At 55.4% G+C, this 18023-nt stretch overlaps 1 protein-coding gene across 4 annotated transcripts in view; it reads right to left on the minus strand.

Annotated features, from left to right (window-relative positions):
• The window catches only part of ADAMTS7 (ADAM metallopeptidase with thrombospondin type 1 motif 7), a 46561-nt gene that overhangs the window by 14594 nt on the left and 13944 nt on the right, over positions 1 to 18023 (minus strand). For 2 of the 4 annotated variants that reach the window (XR_006887446.1, XM_046652852.1), the window contains exons 5-12: positions 14485 to 14568; positions 14008 to 14132; positions 12982 to 13131; positions 11780 to 11923; positions 2911 to 3055; positions 2225 to 2317; positions 1671 to 1816; positions 63 to 232 (exon numbers count right to left, since the gene is read on the minus strand). Coding sequence is in view for 3 of the 4 variants with exons in the window: in XM_046652852.1 (XP_046508808.1) it covers positions 63 to 232; positions 1671 to 1816; positions 2225 to 2317; positions 2911 to 3055; positions 11780 to 11923; positions 12982 to 13131; positions 14008 to 14132; positions 14485 to 14568 (1057 nt within the window). In the remaining variant the exon portion in view is untranslated. The remainder of the gene's footprint in view (positions 1 to 62; positions 233 to 1670; positions 1817 to 2224; positions 2318 to 2910; positions 3056 to 11779; positions 11924 to 12981; positions 13132 to 14007; positions 14133 to 14484; positions 14569 to 18023) is intronic. The other 2 variants (XM_046652853.1, XM_046652854.1) reach the window with 2 other exon arrangements.

An 18023-nucleotide genomic window follows, 5' to 3' on the forward strand; every position in this document is an offset into this window, starting at 1 on the left:
CCTTGGGCCCTCAGATCTCTACCCTTCTGGGCCTCAGTGTCCTCTTGGGTGGCAGGACTCACCATCATTGACCACGGGCACCCATGTGTGCAGCTGACCCTTGTAAAGCATAGCATCAAAGTGGCTGCACTGGACGTGGCGGAAGGAGGGGCGGCCAGCGGGGCAGGCACGCGGGTTGCAGAGGCGGAAGCGCTTCCGCTCGCCCACGCAGTATCTGCCCTTGTATTTGGGCCTGTGCAGAGAGCGGGGGAGGGGTTGGGTGAGTGCATGGGGGGTGCCTACCGAGTACCCGCATCTGGGAGTGGGCCCTCGGGGTAAGCAGCTCCTCCTGCACCCCCTACACCCACAGATTCCCACCTCCCACCTTTGCTCATCCTGCTCTCCTCTCGGGCACACAGCTTCCAGCCCAGACACTCTCCCTCCCTGTTTGTAACAATCTAAGGGAAGGTGGCAGCAGGAAGCCTGGGTTCTGCCACCAACATGCTGTGTGACCTTGGGCAAGCCTTCAGCCCTCTCTGGGCCTGATTCCTCATCTACACCTCCGTTTTCTCTCTATAAAATGGGGCTGGGACTGCCTCTTCAGAGGGGTGTTGAGAGGCTGGAACAAGATGCTAGAGTGGCTGCTGCAAGTCTCCAGCGATCTGATGAGCCCATGTGTTGGCTGACTTGTTCCTGGTGGCAGCACCCCAGCCCAGGTCAAAAAGAAGCCTTCTGGGCCCTAACCTGGCTGACAGGTCTGCCCCTGAGCACAGCACCTGAACCCCACCTCCACCCCAATCTGGGCCAGGGTAGCTGCCCCCAACCTGGCTGAGACTTGGAGGCCAGAAGGCGGGAAAGGGTACAGGCCTTTTGCAAAGCATAGGGCCCTAGATGGGGCTGGCTCTGAATCCCATGCCCACCCTGGGGCAGCCTAGTGCAGAGGGCTCATCCGAAGGAGCCAGCAGACCCTCAGTCTATGGTATTACTGGCCCCTGCATCTCCCTGAATCTTTACATCATCCCTCTCAGATAGGGAAACTGAGGCTCAGAAAGATGAAGTCACTCACCCCAGGTCACACAGCCATACCTTCCACGCTGACCAATTCTCCCAGCTGTCCCCAATTTCATCTCTGACCCAGGTGTACCTCTGCTGCCACTAAGTGGCTCCTATTTACTGAGCGCTTACTACGGACAAGTCACAGGGTCACATGCTTTACCTGTATTGACCTTAACAATTCCACTAGGTGGGCACTGCTGTTACCCGGTCATATAGTTTCTCAGGAAACTAAGGCCCAGAGATAGGGGTAGAGAAGGCCCTGGCATGAGAAGTGGAGAGCAGACTTGAACCCTGATCCATCTAAGGTCCAGGGTCTAAGCTCCTAGCCACCGCCTTCTCCTGCCTCCTCTAGCCAGTTGTTGCTTTGCTGTGTGGTCTCTGATGAGTCTCTCCAGTCTCTGGGCCTCAGTGTCCCCCTCTCTGCAATGAGGTCAGCAGTGGGGACTCTGTCCTCAGCCTCCAGGACACTCCCTAGAGTGACTCGAGGGGGTTCTGAACACTCCAGGCTTGGTCTCTATGGGGACACTTCTGAGAACAGGAGGCTGGGACAGAGCTGGCTGCCGGCCATCAGCTGCCTCTGCACAGGGCCCTCGATCCCACCTGCCCCAGGCAGCCCAGGCTGGCCCCACACTCACACAGGCTGTGTGCACTGCCGCTCGGCGCTCTGCACACCCACGCCACAACTCCTGGAGCAGACGGACCAGGCGCTCCAGCCGGACCAGCCACCATCCACGGCCTCGGGCCGGAAGCCCACAGGAACGCACTCCCCATTCAGACACCACTGCCGAGACAGAGGGAGGTAAAGCAACCCCACCTCAAGCCCATCAGTCATCCTCACTCCAGTGAGAACAAGGCAGGTAGAAGGCCTGGAAAGGCACAGAGGGGAAGGCCCAAGGAGTGGGGGAGGCCCCCTTCCAGTTACCCAAGATCCAGGCTCCATGGCGGAGCTGAGCAGGGAATGAAATAGAGCCCTGTGCTGACTCTCTGAGCTGAAGACATCTTGGAGAATCACTGAGTCCAGCCGGCCCCAACGCCTCCATTCTGCAGATGGGGACTCGGGCCAGAGAGGGCTGGGGGTCTGCTAGAATCCTGAGCAAGTCTGTGAGCCAAGGCTGACTGAGAGCATGGACACAGCAGGGTGTCTGGACTCCCACTGTCCCCTCCAAAGCTGGACTGGGAAATACCCTACCTTGCTCTCCCCACACCTGGTACCATCCACAGCTGCATCCAGCTTGGAGTGACAGGTGGTCCCGACAGAGCACCAGAGTGTGTGGCAGACATTCTGCAAGAAGGAGGGCATAAGCCACACTCTCACCCGCTCCCCGGTGCCACCACCTGCCCTGCCCCCTCACAACCCCCAAGAGTCCCCTGGGCACCCCTCCATAGGGTGGCACATGGTAGGGGTCTGCAGATGGGACCCCCAGAGGTCCCCTCTTGTCTTCTCTGGACCATGTGGTGTTTGGGGGCCCTGAGGCTCCGGTCTGCTGCTCAGAGCAGCTTCCAGCCTGCACATGCCTCTCCTAGACCCAGCCCTCTCGTCTGGAAACAACCCCATTAGAAGTCGCAAGGTCTCCGTAACATGTCTGTGGCCTTCACTTCAATGACCATCCCCAGGACCCTACAGTGCAGCTTTTGTTTTACCTCTTATAATCCAGCTCCAGGAGGCGAGGGGCATGGCCGAAGTCCCACAGGTGGTAAATGGTCCACCCAGAATTCAGACCTGGGTCTGTGGCCACCCAACCCGAGGCTTCTCCCATAGTCCTCCTTATGTCTCATGGGTGTCACATGCCAGCCGAGCCCAGGCCGGGTGGGGTCTACAGGCTGGTGAAGGCTGCCCCCTGCCTCCTACCCCCACCCACACATGCCCACACTCACATCCATGTCGTCGCAGAAGGCAGAGTAGGCCCCATACTGGAGGCGGCACTGGTGGCTCACATCATAGAGGACGCCGGGTGGCACCGAGGGGAAGTCTATGACATCCTTGGCAGGAGCATCATCCAAGCACAGGCCCCATCCGCGGCTGTAGAGACAGGACAGGTGAATGGGGTGAAGGGCCACCTGTCCCCTGGGTTAAGGGGACAGCCTGAGAGACCCATTCAGGGAGGCCTTGGCAGGGCTGGGAGGGCAGGGGAGACAGGAAGGGGCATACAGCCCTAAACTTGCAGGAAAACTCCAGCCTCTTTGCTCACCCTGGCCTATGCTCTGACTCAGCCTAGCAATCAAGGCTCTCCTGGCCTCTCCCTTTCTCTCCTGGGCACTCCAGCTGGCTGAACAATTTATCCCCACTCCCCAACGCCAGGCCTTTGCACAAGCTGTTTGCTCCACTTACAATGCTCTCCCCACTCCTCTACTGGCAAAGCCTCTGCTCAGATGCCCTTCCCTCTGAAGCCTTCTGGACTGCCAAGCCTCTGTGTGGCCTGCTCTGACTCCTGCGCCACCACCCCTTCACCCAGGGCCTGGGCCATCTCAGACAGGGATCTGGAAAACATCACGTCACAGTTGATGCTACACTAGGCCTCTTATGGTCCTGTCCCGGGCTGAGCCCTAGGGTCATGTGTGGGAGGACCAAGGCCTGAAAGCTGCCCCCTGCCGGGCCAACCTGGGAAGGAGCCCAGGGGCAGTCCTACCCGCCTCCCTGTCTGCCTCTGTCATTCCTGCCTTCCCTGGCAGCAGCAGAGGAACCATCACAAACTCCTGCTGCTGGTGCCCAGCGTGCAGATAAGGCTGCCCAGACCCTACACTGCCAGGCAGGGAGCAAGGAGGCAGAAGGGCCCTGGTGAGGATGTCCCAAGCCCAGCTCTGGCCCACTTCTGCCATGAGTCACTCTGCAGGCCCCTTGCCCACAGCTATTGCCTCTGGGGGTCAGTGACCAGCCTGCTGCCCTTGGCGGCCCTGGGCAAGCACCCACACAGCAACCCTTAGGAGCACCAGTGCACTGCAAGCTGACCAGCCTGCCCCAGGGCTCACTGCTGTCCTGGAGGGATCAGAAGAGGGGCCAGGGGCCTCCCTTGGGGCAGCAGTGGCTTGGGGGCACTGAGCCAAGCAGACAATCAGGGTTGGGGGCAACGGGTAGGGTTGGCCCAGGCAGCAAGGACTTGGGCAGAGGCAGCAGAAGGAGGCAGGACCTGTGGGACTTGGGGCCCCTGGCCGGGCAGAGTAGGGGAAGGCAGAAACTCTCCAGTATCGAGGTTTGAGGGCAGCTGGTGCCAGATTGGGCCATGATGAGCAGAGAGTCCTGGCTAGGATCGGGGGAGGCACAGCAAAGGACAGAGGTAATGGATGCTGGAGGCTGGCAGGGAAGGAAAGAGGAGATACACCATTGGCCATAGAGAGACCAGGAGAAGATGGAGAAGTCAAGAAACAGGCCAATGCGTACACCAGTGTGGGAGAGGCTGAGGGGGTCAGCTGCTGGGGTCCTGGAGTCCAGCCTTCAGAGGCAGAGGTCTGGGAGCCGTGAGACCCAGGGTGGGGCGGTGGTCTGTGAAGTCTCCTGAGTCCCCTGGCTCAGGGCAGGCCCCAGGCTCCACCCCGGGGTGCCAAGCACAAAGCCTCAGTGACTAGGGTCTTGCTGAGGACTCCGGGGACCTCATGGCATCACCTGGACTAGCTGTGCTAGCTGGAAATGAACCCTCCAAAATGGATGTTGGCAAACGAGCAGCCGCTGGGTCCCGCCCTCTGCCCTGGACGACCACCAGCCAGGCTGGCCCTGGGGGCTTAGCGGGCGCCTTCTCGTTTGCCCCTCACATCTTGGGCAGAAGACTATCACCACCCTCTTCTTACACACGTAGGGCCCGGGCAGTGTGTCACTTGCCCTGGGTCACGCAGGAGGGTGGCGGTGGGCAGGATCTGATGCCAGGCCCTGCGCCAGCACCCACGCATGTCCACTTGCTGGGCTGCCCCCAGTACAGGGCTCCTTCCATCCGAACAAGAGCTTCACCATCAAACACTTCACCCCAAATATAAGTTTAAAAACACGGCAGCTGAGGGAGAAAGGAGTTTTCTGATTGCTGGCTTCAGCCTGCGGGCTCCCTGGGCCTGCACCCTGGGGCAGAGCATCAGCTGAGGCATAGGCAGGGCTGGGGGTGGGGAGGGGTGTTTGTCAGCCTGGCCCTGGGGCTCCTTCTTTTCCTCTGGCAAGCCGCTACTCAAGATGTGGACTGGGGCGCTCAGCCACCCCTCTGACTCAGATCCCACTCCTCCGACTCAGGGTCTGGCGTGCCTCGGCCTCATGCCAGCAGCTCCTGGGACACACCCAGCGTTGAGCTTCCTGGCTGGGACCCAGTGCTGACTTGCCACATGTCAGCTCCTGTGGGTCTGCTGCTGGGTAGTCAGAGCAACAGCAACCTACTGGGTTCATGCTATATGTGCCTGAGAGGCTGGGGAGCAGGGGGTGCTGTCACAGGACCCACTACAGAATCAGGGCCACTTGGGCCCAGGTGCTGACTAGGGTGTCAGAAACCCAAGTTCTACCGTCTGCCCAGCTATAGATGCTGTGTGGCCTTGGAGCATCCTTCACCTTCTCTGGGCCTTCATGTCCTAATCTACAAGAGGCTGAGACAGCCTGTGTGATCGCAAGCTACAGAGGTATAAACAGCAAGCAGCTACAAACAGTCACACAGGCGGCCAGCAGCCAGCCCTTGCTGCCTCTGGTCCACTCACTGCCAGGCTCCTCATGCCGCCGATGCACGGCGGATCCCCAAGCCTATCAGTCCCGCCCCTCAGGCCCTCCTCACTCTAACCACGGTGGGGCTGGGTGGCACCGCAAGGGGTCAAGCAGACAGTGGGTGGCTGTGGTCAGAAGCCTCACGCCCACCTCAAGGACTGCAAAGAGCTGCCACCACCTAGCGAAAGACCTGAGTGCCCTCTCCCCTTGCCACCCCTGGGGCCTGGGCACGGAGTCACCGTGAAGTGAAGGACCCAGCACGCATGGGCCTGTGGGAACGCTGGCTTCCAGGGCATGAGCCAGCAGGGCCTCCCTCCCCGCCCCCAGGGCCAAGTAGTGGCTCAGGAAATGCTGTTTCAGGAAGGACCTCTCCACAGGGTCCCTAAAGCAGCTCTCAGCTCAGAAAGGCTCTTTCAGTTCTTCAGGTCAATCCTCTTGGACCGGCCAATGCCCACGGGCTCCAGAAACTTTCCTCCAGCACCCCCACCACCTCCTGAAGATTCTCCAGCCCACCCCATGCTCCCGCACCCCCCAGCCTCGGACCACGCCATGCCCTGCATCTGGAGCATCTTTCTTCCCCAGGATGCTCCTAATTAGTCTTTAGAGGGTAGCTCCGAGAATCCTCCTCAGAGGTAATGTCCCTAACCCCAGGAGGGGTTGGCGCCCCTCTCCAGATTCCTACAAACCCCATAAGGGCTGTCTGTCACAGCGCTAATCAACCCACAGTATCACGTCTGTCACCCCACATGGTGAGGGCCTTGAGGACAAGTACCTCATCTGTCTCCTTTACCACAGAACCCCAAGCACAGGGCACTTTAGTGTTTGTTGCCACAGCAAGTGTGAGTTTGAGACCAAGTGGGAAGTGCTCACGTCCGGGTCTATGTGGCCTGATCAACATCTATCTGCATGGGGCCGAAGAGCGCCAGGTCCCGTGGGGATAGTGGGTGGTCTGTGTGTGCTTCTGAGCCTCCCTCAAGCTCCAGGAACACTGCCTGAGCCCACATTTGCTCCTTCTATGGTCTTGTTCACTCTCTCCCCAACCCTGCTGGGGTAGGGCAGGTGTCCTATCTCCCATCCCACCCCCAGCAAGGAGATGCAGGGCGTAGGGGACACAAGCCAGGCTGGTGCCCCATCCTCACCCCGAGCACCCCTCTCCCTCCACCTGTCCTGGGCTTTGTGACCCCCCTGCCTGGCCCCGCAGGATGGAGAGGTAAGAGGGTGGGCTGACCTCGGGGAGATGAAGTTCTCCCCCGTCCCAAGCACCCCTGCCGTGGCGAGGCGCGCGTCTCCCTCTCTCTCTGCCTCCACCCAGCCTTCCAGGGATCAGGGCTCTGGGAGGCCCTGGCTGGCTGTGGCTCCCACCCTTGCCCCAGGCCCCGAGCCAAGTCCCTCACACATTCCAGCAGCAGAATGAAGACAGAGACTCATCTGTCTGTCTGTCTGTCTGTCCTAGAGCCAGGGTGCTAGGCAGCCCCCTGGGTGGGGGCAGCTGGGAACAAGCCCTGAGGGTGTTGCAGGGGCAGCTACTGTTCTGATTTTCCAGTCATTCTCTCATTCTCTGGCCCCATCGGGGGATGGGACACACCCTTGGGATTGTTTTCAGCCCTGCTCTCCATGGCCAGGCCACTGCCCTGGTTCAGGTCCTCGTCACTTAGCACTCGTCACTTAGCACTCGGTAGCAGTGATAACCATTAGCACTCACTGAAGGCAAACCATGTGATCAGCACTGTGCTCCACACTTCACAAGCTTGCTCCTTAATCCACGTGGCAACCACGAGGCAGTCCCATCATCATCCCCACTCTTTGAGGCTGCAGGGCTAACCTCTCTGCCAACACGGGTAGAAGCCTGGGCCGGAGTTCAGGGTCTTTTTTTTAAATTTTTTTTAAGGATTTTATTTTTCCTTTTTCTCACAAAGCCCCCCGGGGCCTAGTTGTGTATTTTTTTAGTTGTGGATCCTTCCAGTTGTGGCATGCAGGACGCTGCCTCAGTGTGGCCTGACGAGCGGTGCCATGTCCGCGCCCAGGATTCGAATCGGTAAAACCCTGGGCCGCTGAAGCGGAGCACACGAACTTAACCACTCGGCATGGGGCCGGCCCCAAGAGCCCAGGTTCTTAACCATCATACTCAACTCTTCCCTGCTTCTAGTCCCACGCCCCTGCAGTAATCCCTCTTCCGTCAGAGGCCAGAGTCCTTGCTCTCACATCCATAAGAAACCTTGGTCGCGTCCCTGTGTAAACCCCACAGTGAGTGGACTTCTAGAAAAATATGGCACACTGAGCAGACAGATTTATCTCCACTCTCTTCCAGAACCCCACTCTGACGATAGTAAAGGAATAAGCAAGGCATAAATCCACAAGGACAAAGGGAAAGAGAGGTGACGATGGCAGATGAAAGATGTCAGCAAAATTCTGGAAGCCGGAAAGCAGGTGGTCAAGTAGCAGCTGACCTGGTGGAGCAGAGAAAGCTGAGAGCCGAGCCCTGCAGGGAGAAACCTCCCAGCAGCAGACCCTGGAAGGGCTCAGGAATTAGGGCCCCAGGGACCCCTGGAGGCCAGGGTACCAGCAGGACCGAGGACGAGGGCCTGACTGAAAGTCACTAAGAACCCATCAGGCCTAGATCCCCTCTCCAATCCTGTGTGGCTAGGTCATGGCCACCTCCCCACCTGGCAGGGTAGGAGGGTCACTCTGGAGGGGGTGAACCAGGGGATCTGGCCCAGTTGAAGGCCCAAGGCAGAGGGATCTACAGAGAAAGGGGACAAGAGCAAGCCTATAAGAGGAAGGCTGAGCACCCGCCAAGCCCCTTCCTCATCTGGATGTCAGAATGCTGTAGCCAGACTGACACCCTCCCAGGAAAAGACTAGAGAATCCCTCCCTGGGGAAACTGAATCACTCAGGAAGATGATCCCAGATACTGCCATGTGAAGATCTCCCACAGAAATAGCCCCATCCCGACCAGTCCCTCAGCAACGACTCAGGAAAGTCCTGTCCAGGCCACAGACTGCCCAGCTGGGATCCCAGTGCCTCCTTCCATGTAGCAAATATAGCCAAGCCATATTAGGGAAAACCTTTACCATGAAAGGAAGAGATACAAAAATAACTCAAAGGCAAGAAAGCATTGCAGGGAGCAAAAGAAAAAAATAAAATCCATATAAGCAATAATCTTAGAGAGGTAAGAGCAGACACTGTACTCATGAAACAAGAACAGGATAATAGAAAGGAGTATTTAGTGAATAAGAAAGTTCAAGAAGTTACAAGTACAATAGAGGTCTGGTCTGGTGGCACAGCAGTGAAGTGCCCACATTTCGCTTGGGTGGCCCGTGGTTCACCAGTTCAGATCCCGGGTGTGGACATGGCACCACTGGTCCAGCCATGCTGTGGCAGGCGTCCCACATATAAAGTAGAGGAAGATGGGCAGGGATGTTAGCTCAGGGCCAGTCTTCCTCGGCAAAAAGAGGAGGATTGGCAGTAGTTAGCTCAGGGCTAATCTTCCTCAAAAAAAAAAAAAGTACAATAGAAAAAAAAATTTAAATCTAATACAAAGGTTGTAAGGAAAATACAAGGATGTCTTCCAGAAAACAGAGATGAAAAAAAAGTAAAAAATAAGAATAGCTGAATAGTAAGGGTTCCAGAAGGAGAAAGTAGAAGAGAGATGATTATGAAATAAATAACACAAGAACTGAAGGACACGAGTTTTTAGATTAAAGCGTCCACCAAGTGCCCCTCAAAATAAAAATAGGCCAAGGCAAATAATTGTGAAAGTTCAAATCACCAAAAAAAGAGAGAAAGAGAGAGACAGAATATCCTAAGAGAGAGACAGGGAAAATCTAAAAGCTTCCAAACTTATTAAACAATCACGCACAAAGGCCTGGGAATCAGACTGGTATGGGACTTCTCAAGAGCAAAGTTAGAAGCTAGAAGACAAAGGAAAAGTGCCTTTGAAATTCTGAGGGAGAATGACTTCTAACCTAGATGTTGATATCAAATCAAACCACCAACCAGCCCTGAGGGAAGAATAAAGACACTTTCAGTCAGACATCAACCTCCATGCACCCTTCTCATAAGGCTATTTGAGGAAGTGCTCCAACAAAACAAAGAAGCAAATCCCTCTAAAAAAGGGAACATAGTATCCAGGAAACAGGAAGACCCTGCATGACAATTTCAGGGCAGATCTAGAAAGCATGCAGTCCAAACTGGAGGAGGAGGTTAGAGGCAAGTCGGGGGAAGGTCCAGGAAAGAAGGAACTGTTAGATGAGGATGTGGCAGAGATTACCTTCTGGAAAATAGATTAAGAGACATTTTATAGAACTGTTGGAGATAAGACTTAAGAGGGGCATCTTGTTAAGAGGTCATCTTGTTATATATAACAACGCTTGGTTCAGCAATATTTACACAATCATAATAACAAAAATACTAAATATGGACTTGATCAAAATGTGTTAACATCCTATTGGGATGAGGGGGAGATGTGTGTAGGAAGTATCAGAAGGGGGCTAACTCCCAACCTGCCATTGTACAATCAACAGATAATATCTAAAGTGAAAAATCAAGAAATAGCAGCCTAGAAAGGAATTTTGGAAATGTGAAAATAAATAATGTACGAAAAAGGGTTAAAGTTCAAAGTAGTTGCCTAGAGAAAAAGAACGGAGGGTGAGGAGGAGTGGGGCTGGTGATTTAAAGTTCTGCTGTTGCCATCTTGAATTCTTACTATCTCTGAACCTGTGTCTTGTAAGCAAGTCTCACGGGACAAAGGAGCACGTGTCTGAGCAAAGGAGATGCACGACGTCTGTGTCCACCATCCCTGCCACCTCAGCACGGCGTCCCAGGGGACCCACAAGGTGTGGGAGCTCAGTGAGACTCCCAGCAAGCAGAAGATGCATGTGTTATGTCTGCACTGAGGAGACAGGACTGACGGCCCCAGAGGCCACCCTCTCCCTTTGAACCAGAACTTGCTTCACACGCAGAAAGAAGAGCATGACATTTTAGGAAACACGAACAACCAAGGAACCCTATCCTCCTTTGCTACTTATGTGCCTTCCCCATATCAGTCAACCGCTGCGTTGGAATGAGGGGCAGAAGGAAAGGGACAGTGGGGCAGCCATACTCCCTTTCTCTTTTGGTCTTTCCTCACTCATTAGTGAGGTGAAGGTGGAGAGTGCTGGGTGAGCGTGCACGTACTAAGAGGTGAAACAAAACCAGGCAAGTGAGTTTTGGACAGCATTCCCATTGTTCCCGTAAATGTGACCTATGAAAAATGAACTGGGTCATTTTGGTAATTCCACATATGAGATCAAGGCTCCTATATTTGCATTTAAAACTGCCACCACACAAAATAAAGATGAATGGTAAAATTTATGCTAATAATTTAAGTTTTTAAATTTTCCTTTGGGCCAGCCTGGTGGCACAGCAGTTAAGTTCGCATGTTCCACTTCATTGGGTTGAGGTTCACTAGTTCATATCCTCGGCACAGACCTACACACCACTTGGCACGCCACGCTGTGGCAGGCATCCCACATATAAAGTAGAGGAAGATGGGCATGGATGTTAGCTCACAGCCGGTCTTCCTCAGAAAAAAGAAAATTTTTTCTTTACAACAATAGTAATCAGCAACAGTAATCAGCAAAGAAAAAACAGTATAACAAACGAAGAGAATGTGAAAGAAAGGAAAGCTTTCTATTTCCATACCTTGAATGGCCCTTCTTTCCCTGCCTTGCACTGGACCCACCGCCACGTGCCCAGCCCTGCGCCTCCTCCAGCCTCATTTCCTAATTTGGCTCCCAGAGCCTCACTCACTGTACTGTTGGTTCCCTGAAACCGATTCTGCTCCTCCACGTCCTCGGGCCTTTGCTAATGCTTCCTCTTCCAGCAACACCACTCCTCTCTCCTCTGTACATTTGTGAACACCCGCTCATCCTCCAAGATGTAGCCCAGGTGGCCCTTACAGGAGGACATTGGGGACCCGGTCCTCATCTTTATCGGGGGCCCCTCTTTGTTTCCCTCTACCCTGGCACTGCATTGCATCTCCCCACTAAACCCTGAGCTCAGGGTCATGGACAAGGCCTGGGGGCTGGGGAAGGGGCTTACTCGAGGAACCTGGTGATGTACTGGCGGCTGCAGCGGGACCAGATGAGGGGGGCGGCGTCGTACAGGAGCTGTGGAGACATGATGAAAGCCCGTTTCCCAATGGGCTCACAGTCATTGCCGCTTCCGTCATGCTGAATGCCAAAACTGTGTGAGAGCACAGGCCCCAGGGGCAGGTGAGCCAGCAGGAAGCAGCCAGCCTGCCCCTCCCCTAGAGGTCTGCAAGATGCTGAAGACTGGCTCCTAGGGATGGCTCCGCCACCAAACTGCTGTGTGGTCTTGGGAAAGTTACATCCCCTCTCTGAGCCTCAGTTTCCTTAATCTAAAATGTGGATGTGATAGCTAGTATCCCACGGAGCCCTCCTTCAAATGCACCAGCCTGAACCTGAAATGAGCTCACTCAGTCTGCAAATTGCCCAGTGCAGCATTATTACTCCTGGAGAGAGGCTCAGAGAGGCTAAAGCACCAGCCAAGGTAACACAGCCAGGAAATGGCAGATTTGGGGCCAAGGACTCTTTCTATCGTCACAGGCGGGTTCAAAGCCCTGCACACATGGCTGTCACTCAGGAAGCCCAGAGCATCTGAATGATGACCCCAAAACCTCTGACCAAGAGAACTCTCTGTAAGCCTGCCCTCACTGGCTCCTGGACAGTCTGAGATGCTGCCATGTTCCCCAGTTAAACAGCCTGGCACAGATGGCTGGGGGTGTGGTCCACATTTCAACATGAGAGTCTCATGCAGGTGTCAGATAGAGGGAGCCTTGGACATCACTGAATCCAACCCCCTCAAACAACAGGGAGCACACAGAGACCCAGAGAGGGCAGGGCACTTGCCTAGGGTCACAGAGCAATCAGGAATAGGGGTGTAGTGGGGACCAAGAGTGAAAAATGCAAGCACTGAGGGCAACGGGGAGGGATAGCCAAAGACCTATGGTGACTTTCTGGCCTATCCCAGCCCCGCTTCAAATAAGACTTACTCCAGGCCAGCCCCAGAGGCACCCTGGTGGGCCTCTCTCCTGTTTAACAAGGAAGTAGCCTGACTTGGGGTCGGGGGGAAGGAAATGACAGTGCAAGGACAGCATGTGGCCATGCCAAGTCAGGGCTTCCTCCCCTGGGATTTTGTGGACCAGGCCTGGCTGACTGGTGCCCCTAGGTTGGGAAGTGAAGCTGGGTTCTTAGTGTGGCAGTGGGGGGCGGGTGAGGTACCTGTGCCCAAGCTCGTGGGCCACGGTGAAGGCCAGGGGCAGGCCTGTGTCCTCGTTAACGCTGCAGCTGCGATGTGGCTGGCACATGCCCGCCACATGAGACAGGCCCAGGGTCTCGCAGGGCTGGTTCATGGCTGCACACAGGTCCTTCCTGCACACACATAGAGAAGGGGCCCTCAGGGTGACCTAGCCAGGTGCCAGGCCCAGCTGAGCTGAGGGGACCAAGGAAGGGCTCCTGCTGACCCCAAGGGAGTGAGGAGCGAGAAGGATGCCCTCCCATCACCCCAAGACCAGGCCAGCAGCCATGTGGGAAGCAGATGCCCTCACTCACACAGGACACCTATTTGGGCCTGTGGAGCAGAAAATTTTGGTTACTGTCCCAGCGAGGGTGCTGACAGAAGCTGCCAGAGCTCAGTGGAAGGAAAACGACTCTACCTGGAGTTCAACAATACTACCTCTGAACAGATGCGCAGCTGTCAGAGGCTGGGGTTGAGGCGTGGGGGGGTAGGATAGGGCAGTTAGGTGGCCTTGGCTACAGAAGAGCATGAGAGACCTTTCTAATGGAACTGTTCTGTCTCTAGACTGTGGTTGTGGATACAGGAACTTACACATGTGATAGAACTGCATAGAACTGAATACACACACACACCTGTGTGTGTAAAACTGGTGAAATCTGAGTGAGGTCTGAGGATTGTGTCAGTGTCCATGTCCTGGCTGTGCGTGCACTATAGTTAGGCCAGAAATTACCATCGGGGAAAACGAGACGAAGGGTACAGACATCTCTGTGTATTATTTCTGACAACTGCATGAACCCACAATTATTTCAATGTAAAAAGATCTCCCCAGTGCTGACAGAATCGAGCCTTGGGTCAAAGGTGTGTAAACTCTCCTCAAAGTGAGGCTTCCTGAGACACGGCTGTCTCCCCTCTTCCTGGGGCTTCTCCCTGAGGGTCAGTCAGGTAGCACCCCCCTCCGAACCAGGCTCTCCTGGCCCCACTCCCGCCTGTCCCTCTGCAGCGGGCAGCACCTGGTGAGCAGGATGGCAGTATCGTGGTGCAGTGGGTGGGCATCCCCCTTCATGTTGATGCTTTTCTGCCACTTGCAGAAGCTCCTCAGGGTGTTGTCCGCATGGTGTGTGATCTTTAGGTCCTTCTAGGGGCAGAGAGCATAGTCACTCACGCCTCCCCCTGGGCTCTGAAGGGTTAGGCCCAATTCTACTCCCGACAAAGGCAGGAGACAGAGGCAAAGGCGGGGAAAAGGGAGGACAAGCTGCCAGCCTTGTGGCCCCAGTCCAGCTTCCAGTCTGACCACCCCTCCTGCAGGCACGTCTCAGGGGGAACCTGAGAAAGGGTCAGCCAGAGACTTGGGGGTGACGGTGACACTTCCTGGCCCAAAGAGGCCCTCGCTGTACCCTCCCACACAGTGTAGCTCAGGTAACACGACAGAGGAGCTCTGGCAGCCAATGCCCATCCCAAGGGCAACGTGGGGCCACAGGAATTCTCACCTCCTCATCTTCCAGCAGGACCAGGCGCACGATGGTGATGTGGATGGGGTTCCCAATGCTGGGATCATGAAAAAGGCCAGCCACCTGCCCAAGAGATGGGGGTCAAGCTGTCACCCTGGATACAGGATATGGGCAGCCACTGTCCACCTCCAACCCACCCGGAGGGATGCACATCCACGTTCACACACAGGAGAGCTCACTGAGTGCACGCAGGCTGGGCACACGGATAGTGCGTGCACACGTGCCCATGGATGACATGCACACACGCTTCCCCAACCCCGCAACGGCAGAACTGGGGAGCACCACAGGGCCTCCCAGGCCCCTCCCTGGTCCAGGCCAATCCTGAGCACCTGTTTGGGATCTGCTTAAGTACCAATGCCAACTCACACCGACAAATGCTGGCCCCCTGACCCATCTCAGGGTCCTAGTTTGCCTACTCTGCCCTGGGCTGAGACAGCCCTGCAGCCCCCTCCTGCCCAGGGGACCAGCATCCAGGGACGTAGAACTCCTGTGAGGTGTGAGACCTGGGCAGAGCCTGCGGGAGGGGTGCAGTGGGCGCAGGCTCGTGGAGTCTCCCCACTGCCCTGCTATTCCATCTTTGGTGGGGCCAAAGGGGCAGGCGCGGTCCGTCAGTGGCCCCCATGGCTGCACGAGGGCTCCCCACTCAGCCCCTCAGAGTCGGCCACCCCTAAAGATGGATGGTGCACCGAGGTGCCAGGAAGTGGGTGGGGAAAGTTCTTTGCTCTTTTAAAGCTCCCTCAGAACAAGAAAGAGGCCAGCCCACGACTGGGGACAGGTGTCAGGTTCCTGGCGGGCAGAGACAGCAGGACAGGCCAGTTGCAAGTTGGCTTCTAGCAATTCCATCAAGAAAAATCATACTTGAACAGGAATGGACAAAACGCAGACTCTTAAGAGGGTACAAAAGCCCCTGATAATGGGCATGAATTACACTTTCAGAACCCAAGTCAAGAATGGTGAAGACAGTGACGCCCTGCGCCTCCGTCCACACCCCCACACAAGCCTCCACACACCCCCTTCCTCCTCACATCCAACCGATTTTGCCTCTTAAACTTCGCCTGAATCCACCTCTTCTCTCCATCTCCAACGCCACAGCCCAGTCCAGGGCACCAGCATCTCGTCTGGCCAGCTCTCAAGGTCTCCTGACAGGTGTCCCCAAACACTCTGGCCCTCCAGCCCACCTGCAGCCTAGCAGCTCAGTCATCTGTCATTGAGATGCAAACCCAATCACCACGCCTTTGCTTAAGGCAGTAGGTAGCCCTTCGCTGTCCACAAGGTGAGGACAGAAATTCTGGCCCTGGCCAACAGGCCAGTGTGGTCTGGCCCCTGCCCGCCTCTCTGGCCTCACTCTTTCCCATGCCCTCTCAGTCCCTGGCTCCAACCACTGTGGCTTTCTCTTGGAATCCCATGATTCTTCCTACCCCAGGGTCTTTGCAGATGCTTTGCCCTCTGACCTTCCCTCTCATCTTTCCCAAGTTATCTCCTACCCTCCTATGAGCTCTCAACCCTCCACCATGTCTTCTTGGGAGCCTTTATTTTACCCAACACTCCCAAAGCACAATGAACTTGTCCTTCCTAGCACCCTCTGCCATTGCACCTTCATATTCATTAAAGTGATGGTTTCATTAACGTCTATGTCCCCCATAAGCTCCATGGGACCGAAGGCTGTGTCTGTGTGGGCTCCCTCTTACAGCCACAGTGATCCATTTGGTACCTGGCACCTGATGGGCACTGAAGAAATAGTGGCTGAATGAATGAATGAATCCTGAGCACTTGCTAAGTATTTCTAATGAATTATCTTAAAGAAACAGGAAAATGAGAAAAGTAACCTGGAGAAAGATTAAAAGGACAAGTGTTTCCTAGACTGCAGTCAGGTGAACTTGGCGGCAGCCCCCAGGAAAGTGGCTCTGGAGGATGAGAAACCCTGAGGGTCTGCTGAAACCTGCCCCATCTGGCCTACCCTATATCCTGAGTGAGGGCTGGGGGCATCTTTGTGCCACCAAAGCCCCTCCCTCCATGCTTCTAACACCTCTCACTGCCTCCCAAGAAGTATGGAGGCAAAACGGGCACTGGGAGGCACTGGAAGGAGGCAGAGTCGTAACTGGTTGACCACCTCAACCAAGGAGTGTCTGTTAATGGCCTGAGGTCAGTGTGGGGTGTTTCCACTGGATAAACGATACCCAGGGAAGTTGAGCCCTGTCCTGGTGCAGGACCAGAGAGCAAGCCTGGGGTGTGCAGTGTTTGTGAAAGTAAGATCTGGGTGTCACAGGTAACCATAAGCTCCCAGTGAGCTGACAGTATGACACAAGCCACTCAAAAAGGGCCTGTGACTACAGAGAGCATGAACAGAATTGGGGATGCAAAATGGGGTAGGCAGGGGGGCCTGTCTTGCTAGGCTTGGAGCAGACCCACCTGAGCTCCCAGACTCAGTGGCACAGAGACAACACTGACAAATTAGGGCTTGCAGGAGGCCCTTGGAGAGAGGAGTAAGGCTGTCCCGAAGGTGGCTGTGGGGCTGGAGGGCAGATGCTACAGCAGCCCTAACAGCCGCAACTAACACTGACGGAGCCTAACCCGTACTGTCCTCGTGCTGGGAGCTTTGTGCGCATTAGCCCATTTCACCTTCCTACTTCCAAGGCAGGCACAACCCTCCCCTTCCACAGACGAAGAAACTGAGATTCCAAGAGAGGGTGAAGCGAGGGTCAGAACCCAGGCAGGACTGCCCCAACACCCCTGCTCTTACTTCCTAAGTTTCGAAAACGGTGCCTGCCTACTCTCTTAGGGCTTTGAGGGGCATATTAGCTTTGACAGTTCTGAAAAGTCTTGCAGTAAACAAGACTGTGTTCCTTTTTTTAACCCTGTGTTGCCAAACTTCTTCAACAGTGACATCTTTTTTCACAGAACACTTATTAGCATCCCCTGGAACAAGTACTTCCTGGAATATTCTTTGGGAAATGCTACAGTCAGGCAGTTTCCCGAGCACAGGATCCTATTCTTATACATCCGTGACCTTACCCTTGGCGCAGAGCTGGCACCCAGCGAGTGTGTGTTAGATGAACAAACTTCCGCTCCAGAGGGAAGAAGCGGGTAAGTTCTCCCCATCCCCACCACTCTGTTCCCCCACGGTTCTAGCCCACTCCAGCCCCCACAGTTACCCAGCTGCCCCTCTCTGGGGCAGGTTAAGGGGCACAGAGGGCAGAGTCGGGCTTTGCAGGCAGAGAGGCCTGAGCTCCAGTCCCAGCTCTGCCACTTACTAGCTGTGTGACCTTGAGCAAGTCTCTTGGCCTCTCTGAACTTTTGTTCCCTCAACTATAAAATTGGGGTGAGGCTTAGATGAGGCAGTGGGTGTAGAACACTGGGCAAGAAGGAGGTGTTCGCAAGGCTCCAGCCCTTCTCAGACGCTGGCTACATGCCATCCTTTGCCCCTGCCGAGTCCTACTGCCTCCCCATGGTGTCTAGCACTGTGAGGCTCATAGGTGCCCAATTCTATCCTAACCAATGCTGGACTTGCCAGCTCAGGA

The sequence above is a fragment of the Equus quagga genome, chromosome 2 (assembly GCF_021613505.1).
Source record: "Equus quagga isolate Etosha38 chromosome 2, UCLA_HA_Equagga_1.0, whole genome shotgun sequence".
In the NCBI taxonomy this organism is placed as follows: domain Eukaryota; kingdom Metazoa; phylum Chordata; class Mammalia; order Perissodactyla; family Equidae; genus Equus; species Equus quagga.